At 49.9% G+C, this 15904-nt stretch overlaps 2 protein-coding genes across 6 annotated transcripts in view; both read right to left on the bottom strand.

The window, feature by feature from the left end:
- HM13 (histocompatibility minor 13) overlaps nucleotides 1-15904 on the bottom strand; it is a 43974-nt gene that overhangs the window by 16018 nt on the left and 12052 nt on the right. For all 5 annotated transcript variants that reach the window (XM_079128293.1, XM_079128294.1, XM_079128295.1 and 2 more), the window contains 5 exons: nucleotides 12285-12367; nucleotides 6545-6633; nucleotides 3677-3762; nucleotides 3469-3594; nucleotides 2672-2729 (listed from right to left, as the gene is read on the bottom strand). In XM_079128293.1, the coding sequence (XP_078984419.1) occupies nucleotides 2672-2729; nucleotides 3469-3594; nucleotides 3677-3762; nucleotides 6545-6633; nucleotides 12285-12367 (442 nt within the window). The remainder of the gene's footprint in view (nucleotides 1-2671; nucleotides 2730-3468; nucleotides 3595-3676; nucleotides 3763-6544; nucleotides 6634-12284; nucleotides 12368-15904) is intronic.
- On the bottom strand, nucleotides 4371-6538 carry MCTS2 (MCTS family member 2). Its single transcript, XM_079128398.1, has one exon. It carries the CDS (start codon nucleotides 5237-5239, stop codon nucleotides 4694-4696), a length of 546 nt encoding a protein of 181 aa, XP_078984524.1. The 5' UTR covers nucleotides 5240-6538; the 3' UTR covers nucleotides 4371-4693.

Genomic DNA, 15904 nt, shown 5'->3' with positions numbered 1-15904 from the left:
GGGCTAAGGGCTCTTTATGTGCCAAGGGAGAAAAGGCCACACCACTGCAAATTCCTTGCTTAAAGTTCCTTATTCAGAATCCTGCCGCAGTGGTTTTGGATAAATACTGATCAGAGAAATGCCTCCCTGTGTCCAGGGACAGCAAGTGGCAGCTGTATCTGGGTTTCATCACTGGGCCTGTGAGTGGGGAAGCAGTTCTGTGCGGGCTGTGGACTGTCTCCTGACCCGCTGTCTCACTGCACGGGTCACTCAGCTGCCCTGGCTTCCTCACTTGCGGACTCGGTATGCCAGCGGAAGCCTTCCCATGGTAGCACTGAGGAGTAGCCGGCTTGCACACACAGTACTGACTGCTACTCCACGCCAGCCCTGACCCTGTGTGGGGCTTTGAGTGTGGTGTAGGCTATGCCAACAAGGACAATCTGCTTCCAGAATTCCTCCTGCCTTTGTGTCTAGGGGTGTTTACACGACTCAGCTCTGGGCAACAAGGGGCCCTCAGGACTCTGGCTAAGCATGCGCTTCCTGAATGCACACGGAGCTGCCCTGTCTGTCTCTGTCTCCCTCCTTGAATGTAAAGTGCACCATGATTTGCAGACTTCCTCATCTGACTCTCCCAGTCTGGAGTGGTGGCAAATTTTACAGATTTGGAAGCCAGGACTTGGAGAGGCAGCAAGTGGCAAAGACGGGACTCGAGCCCAGCCAGTGTGCTTGTTGAAGATGAGGTCTCACTGTGTTGTTCGTACTGGCCCTGAATGCCTGAGCTAAAGCGACTCTACGCTTCAGCCTCTGGTGCTACACACACTCCTGTGCCTGGCCAGCGTGTGCTCTTAAGCATTCAGCTCCGGAGCTTCACTACAAGAACACAAGATCCAGGCCAGGTGCAGTGGTACATGCTTATGATTCCAGCTACTCAGGAGGAGGCTAAAGCAGGAGGATGGTTAAGTTTAAGGCCAGTTTGGGAAACTTAGCAAGACTCTGTCTCAAAATAAAAAAAATAAAAAGGGCTTTGGATGTAGCTGAGTGGTAGGGTGCCCCTGGGTTTGATCCCCAGCACTGCAAAAACAAACAAAAAAACCCTCAAGACAACAGATTTCCCCAATCTAGAAAATCAGATTCTAAGTACCAGAAACTAAACATGAAAGCATCATTTCTGTGTTCAGAGCCCTACAATGGCTCGTTCACTGCCTAATGGGCAGTGTCAAGTTCTTAGGCATGGCATCCTGGCTTCTCCAAATCTGGCCTGTCTCCCTCTTTCCAGCCCCTTCCCCGCTGCTCCGCTGAACTCAGCCACACTTCCTCTGTGCCTCTGTGGTTCTTTGCTCCCAGGTCTCCCATGCATTTTCCTGCCTCTAGCCCTTTGCTGAAGCGAGACACTCTTCTCAAACACCCACCCATGCTGCCCTTGCATGCTTGGTAAATGAGCATTTATCCTTCATGACCCAGGAAAGCTGCTCCTCACATCCCGGCTGGGATCGCTGGGCTCCCACACCCCTGGGTTCACCCATCATAGCTTGTGGGGCATGAATGTCATTTGGCTTGCCCAGTTTCTGTGTCCTTTCTCTAGAGAACAGCCCTCCTTCCCCTTATAGACTTGGTTCTGGAGGAAGCCAAGTCATGCTCTGCCCCCTGGTCTTGGAGAGGACAGGCCTGGGGCCTGTTGACCACCTGCCCAGTGCTACCCCTCCTTCCTTGCTATCATGTCTGACTGGTTCTGGCCCCTTCGGAGTCTCGGGACCCTGGAGGCTGATTTGTGGTTAGTCTAGGGCTGAGACTTCAAGCTAGTCATGCTTTTTCCATCCCCCTGTCTGATGCACGATTTGGACTTGGGTCTGTCCAAGTCCCAATATTGGTCAGTGAAACATGAAGGAGGCTGCAGTGGCTGTACACCTTCCTGATGAGACACAGCTTCTCCTTTGTGCCTCTGGACTTGGCTGTGTGAGAAGTCAATGCTAGGAATACCATTTCATCTAGGGACCACAAAGGGACGAGCCGAGTGACAGGTGGACAAATGGAGAATGGTGGGATGGGAGAACCAAGTAACCTGGCTCGTGGTGACTCCACTGAGGTCACTGACCCACCCCTGACACTTTGTACCCTTGGGTTTGCTGTAGTATAACCAAATTGTCCCCTTCTTTAGGGATGCCAATAGTTGGGACTCCCCTCTCTTTTTTGCCATGCTGGGAATTAAATCCAGGGTATCATGCATGCTTCGCAAGTGCTCTATCATGGGGCTACCAGCCCAGTCGAACCCCTGTAACTCGATTCTTAAATACTTATGAAAAATGGCTATACTGAAAAACAAAACGAAGGCTGTGTGAGATGTGGGACAGACAACACGGTTCTCAGGTCTCAGCACAGAGGTCTCCTATTCTGGGAAGCCCCTGCATGCCCCACAACAGGCTGTTTGGACACCTCGATCCCATTTCTGCTGATTTCCCACCACACTGCACCATTACCAAGCAGCCCAAGGTCAGGGCCTGGGCAGAAAGCAGCTGCTCATGGACACAGCCGAAAGAATCCATGAAGAGAAGGAAACTAGGTGGGAGAGACCCATGAGATCTTGGAGGTGGAAAAGGGATGTGAGGAGATAAGGGAGAAGTAGTGACCAAAACAGGGACCATAAGCCAACTGGAGAAGGCAGAGGGTGTTCCCCATTGTGGGGTTGATCACTTACATTTTATTGGTGCCTCAAACGACTTGGCCACAGTCACCATAACATTGGTGCCAAATACCTGGAAGGAGAAGAGAAGAGTCTGAAGGGAATTGAGGGGCTACGTGGGAAAGAACAGCTGTCTCTGGACTTCTGAATGTGCTGCTGCCTGAGATGTGTGGGGAATGGGACAGGGGGCTGGCAGGGACTCCAGAGCAGATCTGAAGTTGAGCAAGGTGGCTACCTACTGTTCTGAGCAACAAAGAGGAACTTCAGAGGTTTCTGCCCAAGCCAGGCAGCCTGTCTGTTCAGGGTTCTGTCCCTTCTGAGATAACAACCTTGGGTGCTACCCAAAGCAGGGGAGAAGCGGTCATCTGGGGCCAGGGAAAGGGTGTCTGAGCCAGGATGACCTTAGTCCCTTAGTGGTGCCTCACAGAGTGAGTGTGTAGGTCTAGAAGCCCAGGGCTGGTGTGAAGCCAGAGCACAGATTGTCCTCCAGGTCAGGGACCTTGATGGGCCCATTCTCCAGCATTGTACCACCCTTCTCCTCAACTCTTTGTTATAGAAATGTGGGATTAAGTTATACTCCTGCTAGGGCCCCCGAGAGGAAGACATGAGTCGGAGTGGAAGGCCCTAAGCACTGAGTGTGCTCTTGGTAAGGGGCAGACTGTGCCTGCTGACTGCATCACAGATGGGCCCAGAGAGGACCTGCTCTGGGGTACTGACTTCCATCAGACAACTGCCACTTGGGCCAGAGAGGCAGAGGAATAGGGAGGTGGGAGGTATAAAGGTGGACATTCTTGGTGTCCTGGTTGACTCACCCAGAAGACGTCGTAGATGAAGAGTCCACCCAGCAGGATGCAGCCGGTGCTGACGTTGTTCAGGTGCAGAAGTTCCACCCCATTAAGGGAGAAGGCCAGGCCAAAAAGATTGTTGGCAATCCAGTGCTGGGGAAAGGAAGGGGTGAGGCCAGCTCGCTGTGCCCCTGATCACCCCAGCCTCCCCTTCTGCTCAAGCCTAGCTACTTACCTTCCGCAGCAGGTACCAGACACCAACGATGCTGCTCAGGCCCAGGCACACCAGGTCCTTAGTGTCAAACTCATAATTGATGATTTCTGGGCAGAGAGGCCAGGTAAGTCCACTCCCCAGGGCGGGGCTGCCCCTCCCACCTTTCAGCCCCTGGACAGAGGAGGGCTTGACTGTGGGCACTGTTAGAGGCCCACAGGCCCAGGGGCTCAGCCGTAGTTGCCCCAGACTGGCAAGAGTATTATAACGGGGAGAGCTCATTGGAGTTTCCCCTAATCCCCTTAATTTTCTAGAGAAGGGAAAAGATACCCAGAGAGAATACTGGTTTGATACGGATTCAGTGGGAAGTGGTCCTTGGTGCTGAATGCACAGGCTCTGCCACTGGTAGCTAGGTGACCCTAGGGAAAGCAGTTCCCTCTCTGAGCTTCATCTGTAAAAACGGCAACAGCACCTCCCTCATAGGGCTGCTGTGGGAGTGAGTCTGTCCCTACAATGTCCTCAGCACAGTGCGGGGCACACAGCAGGTGCTCAATCAACGCCAGCTGTCACTGAGCTCAGGCCTTTAGCAAGGTCCTAGTTCATTCTGGAATCTTTCTACTTTGCTACCAAAGGAATCAAGGTTATTGGCAGCCCTAGTTCACTAGCAGAGGAAGAAGAAGGTAAGAGATAGAGGCCTGCAGAAAAGGCAGGAGGGAGCCCCCGGGTAGACATCCTGATGTCAGACCCATTCTCAGTTGCTTCCAAGCTTCCTAATGAGGAAGCCCAGGGAGGTGGTGGAGGTTGCCCAGGGTCACAGGGTGCAGTCACTCCTTCCAGATTCAAGTGCAGCAGACTGCTGCGTGTCCCCCAATTTGTTTTCTCCTCTGTGGTAAGAGCACCCTAGTTTTTTTGTTTTTGAGGCATCTGTTGAATTTATTCAGCATAACCACAGAGGCATTGTCATCATGCTGTCACACACAGACACAAACACATATACGACACAATATCCATAATTTAGCACAAGTGCATTCCTTCTAAGGCTCATTTATACGTCTTCATGTGCCACAGCCCATCATTTAAATAATGGATATTTTCAATGCCGATTCCTTTGTTGACTTTCTCGATATCTTCTGCAGACATCTTCATGACCCCGACACACAGGGCGTGCTGTTTTCCTTCTGCCATGACTGCAACAATCGTATCTTCCGCAGCGGGGTAAAGCTTCGCGCCAGAAGAAGTTAAACCTGGGCACATGATATTTGCGCCACTGAGCACAAATTTGATGGCTCCTTTATCAACCTGCTGGTGTGGCAGGATGAAAGGGTATTTGTGAAGTAATCTTAAGGTTGGATAAAAAGGCCCTTTTCTTTGTCTGAAAAACAGTAACTCTCCATTTACCGTAAGGATTTCCATATGCTCATGGCATCGGACTATTTTGACAGGATCTTTCTTAGGCATGATTTGATTAAGCCATGGCTCAATACCTGGAAATTGCTCTATCAGTTGGTTCTTAATGCCCTTAATAACTGAAGTTTTCAACTGGATGCAGTTGGACACATTTTCCTTTTCGTCAAATTTCTTGAACATGATCCAAGATGAAGGAAGGGGTGTCGACTGGGGTGGGCAGCAACGGGAAAAAAATGAGACTCGGCCAAGGTCCGACGATCTCCGTGCTCCAGGAAGGCTGGTTGCGGACGGTCGCAGCCGTTGTCGCTAACCGGAAGACGGGCCAGTCAGCAGTGCTTTACGGCCCCATTAAATGGACTGCTTCCGCCGCTCTGAACCCCACGTCAGCGCTTGCCCGGATGTTCTTCCCACTACTGACTCCTCTCCGGTGGGGGCAGCGGAAAGGGCGGGGCGTGGGCAGGAAGGAGAGATGATGCCAGTCAGTCAGGTGGACGGAAGATTTCAGGGGCACGCCTGTCGCTTCCTAACTGGACACCGGACTGATCCGCTCCTGTCAACTTTTCCGGCTGCCCCCTGTAGCTAAATGGGCCCATGACAGGGATGCCCCTCCTTCCCTGTGGCTGCAGTGAGTAGGGATGGTAGACATCCCGGGCCCGGGGGTTACCACTGAGTATGGCAGAGCTTGAGACAAGATGGGGCTTGGGACACTGTAGACTATGTTGCAAGCTTAGCTTTTAAAACCCCAACAATCATCTGTGTGGCACAGATGCCCTAGAGATGCAGAAAGGAATCATACAACATCGCTGCTTCCTAGGGACAAAGCAGAATGCGCTAGGCACTAGTTAAGAAAGCGATACCTTCTACAAGCTTAGAATTTTGTGAGAGTGTGTGCGCATGCGTGCACTTCCGTTCCGTTTGGTCAAGCCTTTGATGATCTTGCTATACTGTATTTGAACCCAGGCTGTAAATAACCTGTTAATCCCAGCCTCTCCTAATGTCCCCATAGTTTTCATATTAAAAAAAAAAAAAAAAAAAAAAAAAAAAAAAAAGGCTGTGGAACCCCTTTTCCAAAATTTTAGGTGGCCAGAATCACACTAAATATAAACACTATAAAAATGGTCACTGATAGTCAGCTTTTACTGAATGCTTATGTGTGCGAGGCAGTGTGCTTTACACTCATCATTTACTCCCAGTCCTAATAATTGTGCCTATGAGGAAGGTGCTAACTTATCATTGTCATTTTACAGATGGAGGGGAAAGAAATAAGCCAACAAAAACACCCAGTGCTCAGGGAGGTAAGGCGTTCCCCAGGAGTCCCAGGTTTAGGTGGTGGCAGAGCTGGGAAATGAACTAAGCCATGAGATTCCACAGCCGGCTTCTTCTATCCCGTACACTACTGAAGAACCCAATATTGGAAGAGAGACAAAGGGGAGTGGAAGGGAAGACACCCAAGACGTACCACAGGGGAAAGTGGGCAGCACTGACCTTCCTTGTTCTCCCCAGAGCCCTGTGTGAAGAGCAGCTGATACTGTCGATTTGGGAAGCTGGCTGGAAAAAACTTATTCATGAAGGGGCTGGAAGGAAAGACAAAGCAGGTCGGCAAACAGAGCCCCCATGGGCAACCACGGCTCTAATAACCCCCACCAAGACCCACTTAAAGCTGTATTTCCTGGTACCCTCATAGCTGCCCTTTTAGGTAGGTGTTACTGTTCCCACTCTACAGATGGGAAAACACAGGCTCTTAAGAGTGTAACTTGCCCAGGGTCTGAGCTGAAATTCAAACTGAACTGCTAGTGACTTCTGTACTGCCTCTTTTATTACCACCACACAAATAGAAAAGTTGAGGCAGAAAGACGTGTGTGAAACAGTTTTAGGATGAGTCAGGGATTCCCAAGTCTAGCCCACACACCACCTATACGAGAGCCCCTTGTCAAGAAGCTCATTCCTGGACTTCTTTCCAGACCTACCAAGTAGGATGACCTGACAGTCACCCCACCCCGCTCCAGAATTTGCTATCCTACTCTCCAGCAACAGGCCTGAGATTTTACAAATACAGCTGGAATTGATCCACCAGATGAATCATGGCCCCCAGGGCAGGATCACCCTCATATTCACTTCTTCCATGAGGCCTCTCTTGCTCAAGACTAGCCTGGCCTCAACGATTACCCAGCATGCCCCACTTCCCAGCCAGGCAGGGAACAGATGTTGTTTTCCGTAACTATCTTCAGAGCAATAAAGCAAACAAAGGCCTCTTGGCCCAGTCTGGTCTTGGGGTTGGTAATACTGTGGAGCGGCTACCAGCCCCGGCAGCCCAGCCCTGAAGCCTGCTTTGTCACACCCCAGCGGTGTGATCCTGGGAGACCGACTTCAGTGGCTGTCTTCTTGGGCTTCAGTCTCCTCACCTGTATGTAGGGATCATAATACCACCTGTCTCAAGTGGTTGTGTGAAGATAGAAGGCAGATAATCGAAAGGCTTAGCCCAGCACTGGGTCTTGCAGCAGAGATCTTGAGGAACTGTGAGCTTTGGTCCTGGTGCACTCTTCTAGAGCCTCAGCTCGAAAGCATGTGACATCAGATCAAGTTGGTAATGAGGAAGGCAAATCCCAACTAACAAGTAAGCTGAGGGAGGTAGGAGATGCCCAGGTCACAGTGGTAAGGGATAAGGGAGCTCTCTTTAACAGCTTGGTGGCTCAGAGAAGAAAGGATTCAAGAGTCATCTCTGGGCCTCAGTTTCCCCACTGAGGTGTGAATGATGAGAGGCCTTGTAAAGATGTGGTGGGCATGGGCCTGGGGTCAGGAAGCGGCTTCCACAGCACAGCTTTGGGGTGGGAGGCAGAGCTGGGATGGATGAGACTAGAAGCTACTTTCAGCTCAGTTGGCAGAATCACTTTTGGCTGTGTCTACTATCAGGGTGTGTGTGCAGATGTGGGCAGGAAGGTAACCTGAGGAGCTAAGGCCTTCACCCCAGACTGGCCTCTTCTTTGGGAGCTTGGTGCTGCACTTCTCAACCAGGAGAGTATGATGGTTAATAACATGGATGCCGCAGCCAGCCACACTTCATAGATTCAAATCTCTGTTCTCATACATGACAGCAGTGTGAACTTGGGAAAGTGACTTAACTGCTCTGTGCAACTCTTCTCAATATCTTTCTCATAGGATTATTAAAAGAATTAAGTGAATGCTTGGCACCCTGTAAGCTTATCTGCAGCTTCAACTTCAAGTAAGAAGAAGTCTCTAGGCTGATGTCTTTTTTTAATTTTTATTTTTGGTGCTGGGGATTGAATTCAGGATCTGGTTCACAATAATCAAGTGCTTTACCACTGAGGAATACCACTGGCCCACAGACTCAGGTCTTTGTTACTCTGAGCAGAGATGGGCTGCTGGGCATGGTGGCACATTCCTGTAATCCCAGCCACTCACGGTTGAGATAGAAGGATTGAGAAGCTGGTCTGGGCAACTTAGCAAGGCTCTCAGAATAAAAAAAAAAATAAAAAGGGCTGGAATGTACTTCAGTGGTAGTGTCCCTGGTTCAATCCCCAGTACTACATAACATGAGGGAAGTCACATGATCTTGCTGGTGTGAGTCTATGAACTTGATAGGGGCCCCACATTATCATCTCTACCCATCCAGCTAGCCACGGTGTCTGGGAGGCATGCAGTAAATGCTTGTTGAACAACTCCGAATGCACTTTTGTAGTAGGCAGAAATGCTTTCTGGTCTTTGATGGCTCACATCAAACCTAAAGGTCACTGCTTCCTGCTAAGAAACCACATCCTGGTGTCCTTCTCTGGGAGTGGAAGGTAAGGGTTAGTGAAACTGCTGATGTGGTTTGCTTCCCCTGGGGTGGCAGATTGGGCCTTCTCTCTTCCCAGAGTAGCTGGGTGAGGCATTAAGCTTAGTCCAAAGGTGACAAGAAATAAGCCCAAGTTCTCCTGGCCAGGAATGCCTGGGATTTGGCTAGGGCTTGAGTTTTGCTGACTGTAGAAGGCTGAAGGTAGGCTGTGATCCCCGCCTTTCCCCAATATGGGGAGCTGTGGTTTGTTCTCGGAGGTTTGCGATGGGTGGAGAGATCCTGAGGGACGCACAGCCTGGGCTGCCCTGGCTTGGGGCTCAGCTTCTCAGAGCCCTTCCGCAGACCTCTCCTCAGCACGCCATAGGTCCATCCTCCCTAAGGCTCCCTTCCCCTCACTGTGGCCCAAACTGTTAAGAACATTGGCTCTGGAGTCAGACTGGGGCTCAGAACCTAACTCTGTCCTTAACAGCTGCAAATCCTGGTGGTCACACAGCCCTCTGAGCTCCATTTCCCTGACTTGAACTTTTGCACCTTATGTGAGTCCTGAGGAAGGTCTGGCTCTTTTAAGTTTGTAGATATAAACAGCTTGTTGAAATTCTAATATTGTGACTTTCTTTGAGGAGGTCTTAAAGAAAATTCAACTTAATTGAAGAACAATCAATTGAATCTTTGGATCAACTCTCTAAAAAATATGATTAATTGTATTTCCCCTTTTTATTAAAAATTATTTCCAAAAATAATTTCATTGGATTCATTTCTTTTCCATGTACAGTTTACAATAACATTTTCATTCATCTGACAGTCTTTGGTCCCTATCAGATTTTTCAGTGGACAGTTCTGACCCTGAATGTTAAGCACCCTTCTACCCATAGACATCCAATATTTTTAACAACATCTAATTTTCCCAGGTCAAATTTTGTTGCTCTAAGTTTTATTAAGAAAACAATTTCTCTGTTGGTTCCTGATCATTAACAAATTTTACCACATGCAGTTTTAGCAAAGCTGATGGTTTTCTTTTTAGCAGTGCTGGGAATTGAACCCAGGGCCCTATGCATGCTAGATAAGCACTTTACCACTGAGCTATACCCCAGCCCTTCCTATTTTAAATTTTGCTAAGTTGCTGAGGCTGACCTCAAACTTGTAATCCTCCTGCCTCAGCATCCCGAGGAACTGGGATTATAGGCATATGCCACCACACCTAACTCTTTTGGTTTTTCCGTTGACAATATCCATCACTACAATAGTGAATTGGTTAGAAGACAAAGAGAAAATTGGCTAATCTATAAGAAATATGGGACAATATCTCTCAGTTTTTGTTCTAAATGAAAAAAAGAGTCTTTGGTATCAAAATGATAGTTTCCAAACACTCTGCTTGGGCAGTTGGATAGAGTAATGACCTTTCTTGCAGGACTGCTGAGATAAAGTTAAATAATTCCTCAGCACCTGGTCTAACAGTGGCTTTCAAAATATATTGGATTCCCTTTCTGTGTGGTGGCAGTTGGGCTGGGGGGTGGGGTAAGCTAGACTTTTGGGGAGAGTCCTCACAGAGTGGGAAAGAAGGGGACTCTGTGCCTGGAATGACTGCTTCCCACCCCCTTCCCCAGGTTCATCACGACTACAGGTCTGTCCTGACACTCTTGCTAGGTTCTCTGGACCTTAGTTTTTCAGAACAAAAAACCTAGCTCTCCCAAGCTGGCTAGAATATCAGTTTTTGGGGTAAGGATCAGTGTAGGCAAAGACAACACTGACTTCGGCCTTAAGACCAGAGCTGAAGTCCCAGGTATGTAACCCTGGGCCAGCTTCTCTGTACCCCGAGTGTCTGGCATGGGCCCTGGGCAAGCTGCACACAGTGGCCACTCTGATCCTCCCTGCACCTGTGAGGAGAGTCTGGTAGTCTCTCTATTTTATAGGTGGAAAAACTGATGCTCAGAGACTTGAATAACTTAAGAAAATTACAAAGCTGGCAAAGCAAGGCCTTGGTCCCAGGGTGCCTCTGGAGCCCATGTTCTGACTGCCACTGTCCCATCAGCATGCCCACAGAAGTCAGGCCATGCTCAGCCTGGTGTTCAGAGGCAGACCCTGCTCCTTCCCTTGACGACTCTGGGAATATCCTGACAGTGATCTTTCAAAGTCCATGGACCTTCTGGCTCCTGGCGTGGCCTCTTTTGGCACCTCTTCCAGTCCTCCTACCCTTCAAAGCTGAGTTCAAGCTGACTTCCTTCCTTCTGAGAACTTTTCCTGGTCTGCACCACTGCTCAACCTTATCAGTGGTTCTCAGCCTGTTGCTGTACGACTCCCACTCATTGAGCAGATCATGGATGCCAAATGTTTGCAGTGTACAGGCTAGTCCTGCACAGAGGAGGCCGCCAATGGTAGTTCCTCGTCCTGAGGAACACTGGTCCAGATCACTTATCCCCACAGAACAGACAGGAACAGGTGATCTGAGCAGGGTGGCGGTGGCAAGAAGATGGGCTCTGGGGTCACACAGACCTGAGGTTGAATCCTGGCTGTGTTGCTTATCTGCTGTACCACCAGAATAGTGCCCCAACACTGCCCCCTGGAAAAGGGATTGAAGCCAGTGGTGCTTTACCACTGAGCTACCTCCCTAGTCCTTTTTAGAAAATTTTGAGACAGGGTCTCACTAAGTTGCTGAGGCTGACCTTGAATTTGTGATCCTCCTGCTTTACCCTCCTGAGTCGCTTAGATTATAGGCATGCGCCACCACGCCTGAACAGAGCAAAGTTCTTAACTTCTCTGAGCCTCTGTTTCCCTGACTATAACCCAGGATTAAAAGCAAAAGCTAAACATAAGTTTCTCTGGTAGGTTAACACAGATAATAACAACAAAGTTAACAGTTATTGAACATATTAAGTGCAAAAAACCAAGCTAAAAGCTTTCCACATGACCCCAGAAAGAAGGTATTATTATCTTCTACCATCCTGGTGAGGAAATTGAGGCCAGAGAGATTAAATAACTTGCCCAAGGTCATTGGGCTATTAAGTGGCAGAATCTGGATTCAAAGTCAGGTAGGCAGATTCCAGAGCTTGCCCTCCTAATCTCTCCCTGTACTGCTTCAAAAAGACAATGCGCCAGGAGCCAAGGCTAGTGCTTGGCAGGCCACAGCACCTGGCATTACTCGTCTCAGCAGTGACAACTACCAGGACGTTACTGCTCGCAAACAACTTTCCCAACAACAGCGGCAGTGGGAAATATCCATGGGTACTTTTATAGGCCCCTAGAAAGACACTGTAGCCCTGACATGTTACAGTTCTAGTCCTCAGCCACCTTTAGTGTGACACAAGGGAAAAGATTCCCTTGGGTTTTTGAACCAGGATTCAAACCTGGCTCTGAATGACACCAAAGGTTCATATCCAAAACCCTGTTCTGGCTCCTGTGAAAGCTGCTTCATATGCTGCAGAGATGCCTTCTGACCTGATGGTGTGGGACAGCGCCAGGATTCCCAGCACGAAGAAATACATGGACAGCAAGAGGTTGATGTACTCCTGGGAGAATATCTGAGGCAGAAATACAAAAAGAAACAGGAAGTTAGGGTTGCCTGTGGCCACAAGGAAACTAGAGTCCCAGCTTCTCTTCTGGAGGTTGATCTCATGCCCCTGGAGTCAGGGAAGAGTTGGGAAGAAACCTCAGACAATACCAGAACACTCCTATTTTTTATAGCTGTGGGAAAAAATGGTGGGACTTCAAGCCCCACCATGTACCTCCCAAAGGAGTCTCGAGGTGTATGAATGTGACTCCATTATCTGGAGACAGGCAATTACTGTCCGTGTCCAGAGTCTTGCAGGGGTCCTGCCTGGACAGGGGATCTGGAGCACAGAAACCTGAGAGCTGTTGGAGCTGCAGGACTTGCTCTTCCACATTTCCTTCTCCTGCTCAAAAATCCTGGGAGCCCCTACAGAGCGGCCATCAAAGCCAGGATCATGCTAGTTGCAAAGCATCTGGGCGCCCTGCTCCCCTCTCCATGTCAACTCTACTGAGAACTCCTCCTGGTGACTGGTGGGGGAGGTTAGGACAGCAGGCCCTGACAGCTGTCTCCTGGCCACCTTACTGTCGGGTGAAACAGATATATTGTCTGTCAAATGTCCTGAACTCAAGCATCACCCGTTAATTTGGGGCCATGGAAGGCTCGTCACATTGCTCCACACTTGTTGCATCTTGGCTGGATATTCTGCTGGGATGATCTGCGGGAGGGAACGTCGTGCTCCTCTGTGAGGGCGGGGACACTGGCTGCTGCTCTCAAGTAAGTCTGCTATGGAATCTACTTAAATGCCAACCCGAACATGGCAGTCCCCTGGTTAAACCCTTACAGTGGCCTCACCTGGTGACCACTGCAGACCTCACTGCTCCTGCGCGATGTGCCCCAGTCAGGCTGGCTTTGCTACACTGTCCCTCATGGGCCACCTGGGCTGGTGCTCCTGGGCGGCTCTTCTCCTTTCACTTGGCCAGCCCTATTCCTCCTTCCTAGCCCAAGTGTGGCAGTTCCCCCAGGAACTCAGTGGACATTTACTGGTTTACCCTCCATGCAGGACGCTGTGCTGAACACCAGGGACATAACACCAGCTAGCAACAGGGTGATGTGCCCGCCCTGAGTTCATGTGCCAGCGAGGGAGAAAGAATCTCAAAAGAAACAATGATATATGACGTACTGTTAGGTATGCTGGCACTAAGCAAGGCAAAGCAGGGCAAGGAGTTAAGTGAAGGGGGTTTGGATATAAGTGTCCCCTGCCCAGAAGCTCATGGTGGTGTAAACGTGATATCCATTGCAGCAATGTTCAGGGGTGGAATGATTAGTTTATGAGAGCTGTAGCCTCATCAATGGATTAATCCATTCGATGGATTAAGTGGAACACTGGGTAGAACTGTAGGGGGCTGTGGGGCTGGAGTAAGCAGCTCACTGGGGGCGTACCCTTGGGGATTTTATTTTCTCACTGGCTCTCTGAGCTCTCTCTGTTCCTGGCTGCCATGTGCTGTGTAGCTTTCCTCTACCCTGCCCTTCCACCATGATGTTCTGACTCACCTCAGGCCCAGAGCAATGGAGTTGGCTGACCATGGACTGAACCTCTGAAAATGTGAGACCAAAATAAACATTTTCTCCTCTAAGTTGTTCTTGTTGGGTATTTTGGTCACAGTAATGAAAAACTAACGGGACAGCTGCTATTTCACACAGTGGTCAGGGGAAGCCTTCGGAAGAGAGGACGCTGGAACAGAGACCTCGAAGTGAGGGAGCAGGCTGTGGAGATGCTCAGGGAAGAGCACTTGAGGTGGAGGGAAGGGAGGTGAAAAGGTCGTGCAGGGAATAGTGAGGGCTTATAAGCCTGGAGCTGAAGGAACAAGGGAGCGTCGGGAGGTGAGGCTAGGGAGACAGGAGGGAGCCAGATCCTGCAGTACCATGAATGACTTCAGATTCACCTAAGTGAGACAGGTCAGCACTGGAGGGCTGAGGGCAGGACTGTGACATGCCCTGATGGCCTGAGAGGATTCCTCTGTTGCTATGCAGAACAGGGACCCTGATGGACAAGAGTGGAAGTGGAGAGCCCCGTGAGTGAGGAGGACCCTGCAAAATCCAGCACAGGGAAGATAGTGTCCTGGCACTGGGGGACATGGGGCAAAGTGATGAATAGCAGAAAGACTCCAGATCTGTTCTGGGATCAGAACTGCAGGAAGTGCACAGGGACTGGCTGTGAAGGATGAGAGACGCGGGGACAAGGAAGACTCCTGGGTGTTTGGTCAAGCAGCTAGGTGGACTAAGCTGGAGGTGTGGGCAGCAGTGGGGGTTCACCCTAGGCTGGTTCTCTGTGCTTCCTGTCTCCATGGGACCTTGTCTTTACAGCCCTCTTAGAGCTTTAACTTCACATCTATCTACGTGACTGCTGTCTGTCTCCACCACTTAACAAGATGCTCCTTAAAGGTGGGGCAGTTGGCCATTTATCTGGGTATGGTGTCCCCAGCACAGGGCCCAATGTAGCAGGCACTAATAAATGCAGGAGGACTGACTGGACGAGCGGTCCGGTGCCAGGCAACGTGACTGCTACAGGAAAAGACCTACGGACACGTCCTGCAGGCATCTGGATCAGGCCTCATCTAGACATGTGCTGCGCCCTACAGCATTCTTCCAACGTGGGCCCCAAGGGAAAAAGCTCGTTTAGGCCACACTTGTGAGCTCCAGTGGCTGACTATGTGGACATGGGAACTGAGCACCAAGTCGCACTCTGTTTTGTGCTTGGCTGCTAGAAAGTCAGAGCCACAGCTATGGTCCATTTCTGGCAAGAATACAAGTCTTGAGGCCATGGGGTCTGGGTAATGTCCTCACCCAGGACTTGTTTTATCAATACTATTTCAATTTTCTTCTTCACCCTTCTCTTTCTCATGCCACTGGATTTTGATAAGCTGCCTCAAAGCAACGGGTAAATGACAGGATAAAGGAAATGCTATGACACTGAGAAATGCTGCTGTGTTTTTCAAACTTCATATTTTCCTGATGTCACAACATCTCCACAAATAGACTGTGAGCACCCTGCCCAGGTGACAGGTGCACCTGTGTGATAAGGCTGAGTCCTACACAAGTTCCCCTTCCAGCCCTCCCCAGACTGTGCCCTTGTGACATTAAATATACCAATGACAATGATATCCCCTCCCCTCATGCCTGTGTTCTCTGCACTGACCTCCAGTGCAGGCCCTTGCCCTGGGGGGCCTTCCTCTCACCTGCTCCCTGGGAACTCCTCCCATGTGGGTCCCCATGTACTGCGCAGGGACCTCCTCCAGGACCTCCACGTAACTGATCCTGCACTTTCACACGCCTCTGAGCGTTGAGCTCCTGGCTGTGTTGGAATGATCCTTAAGGATTCTCTGCAAGGGGGACATCCCCATTTATAATACAGCCGGGGACAAGAGGGAACATTCTAAACCAGGCAGTAAGTCCCTCAGAAAGGCATATGAAATGAAAGGATCTACTATACTCACAGATCTGAGAGAGGGAGACTCGTGGGCAAATGCCTTCTGGGGTCAAGGTAGAGCACACAAACACAAGACTCGAA

The sequence above is a fragment of the Sciurus vulgaris genome (genome assembly GCF_902686455.1).
Source record: "Sciurus vulgaris genome assembly, chromosome: 2".
Lineage (NCBI taxonomy): Eukaryota > Metazoa > Chordata > Mammalia > Rodentia > Sciuridae > Sciurus > Sciurus vulgaris.
This window is presented reverse-complemented; position numbering and strand designations above follow the sequence as displayed.

Coding starts and splice junctions, on each gene's coding strand:
- MCTS2 (XM_079128398.1), bottom strand. CDS start 5,239: ATGTTCAAGAAATTTGACGAAAAGGAAAATGTGTCCAACTGCATCCAG.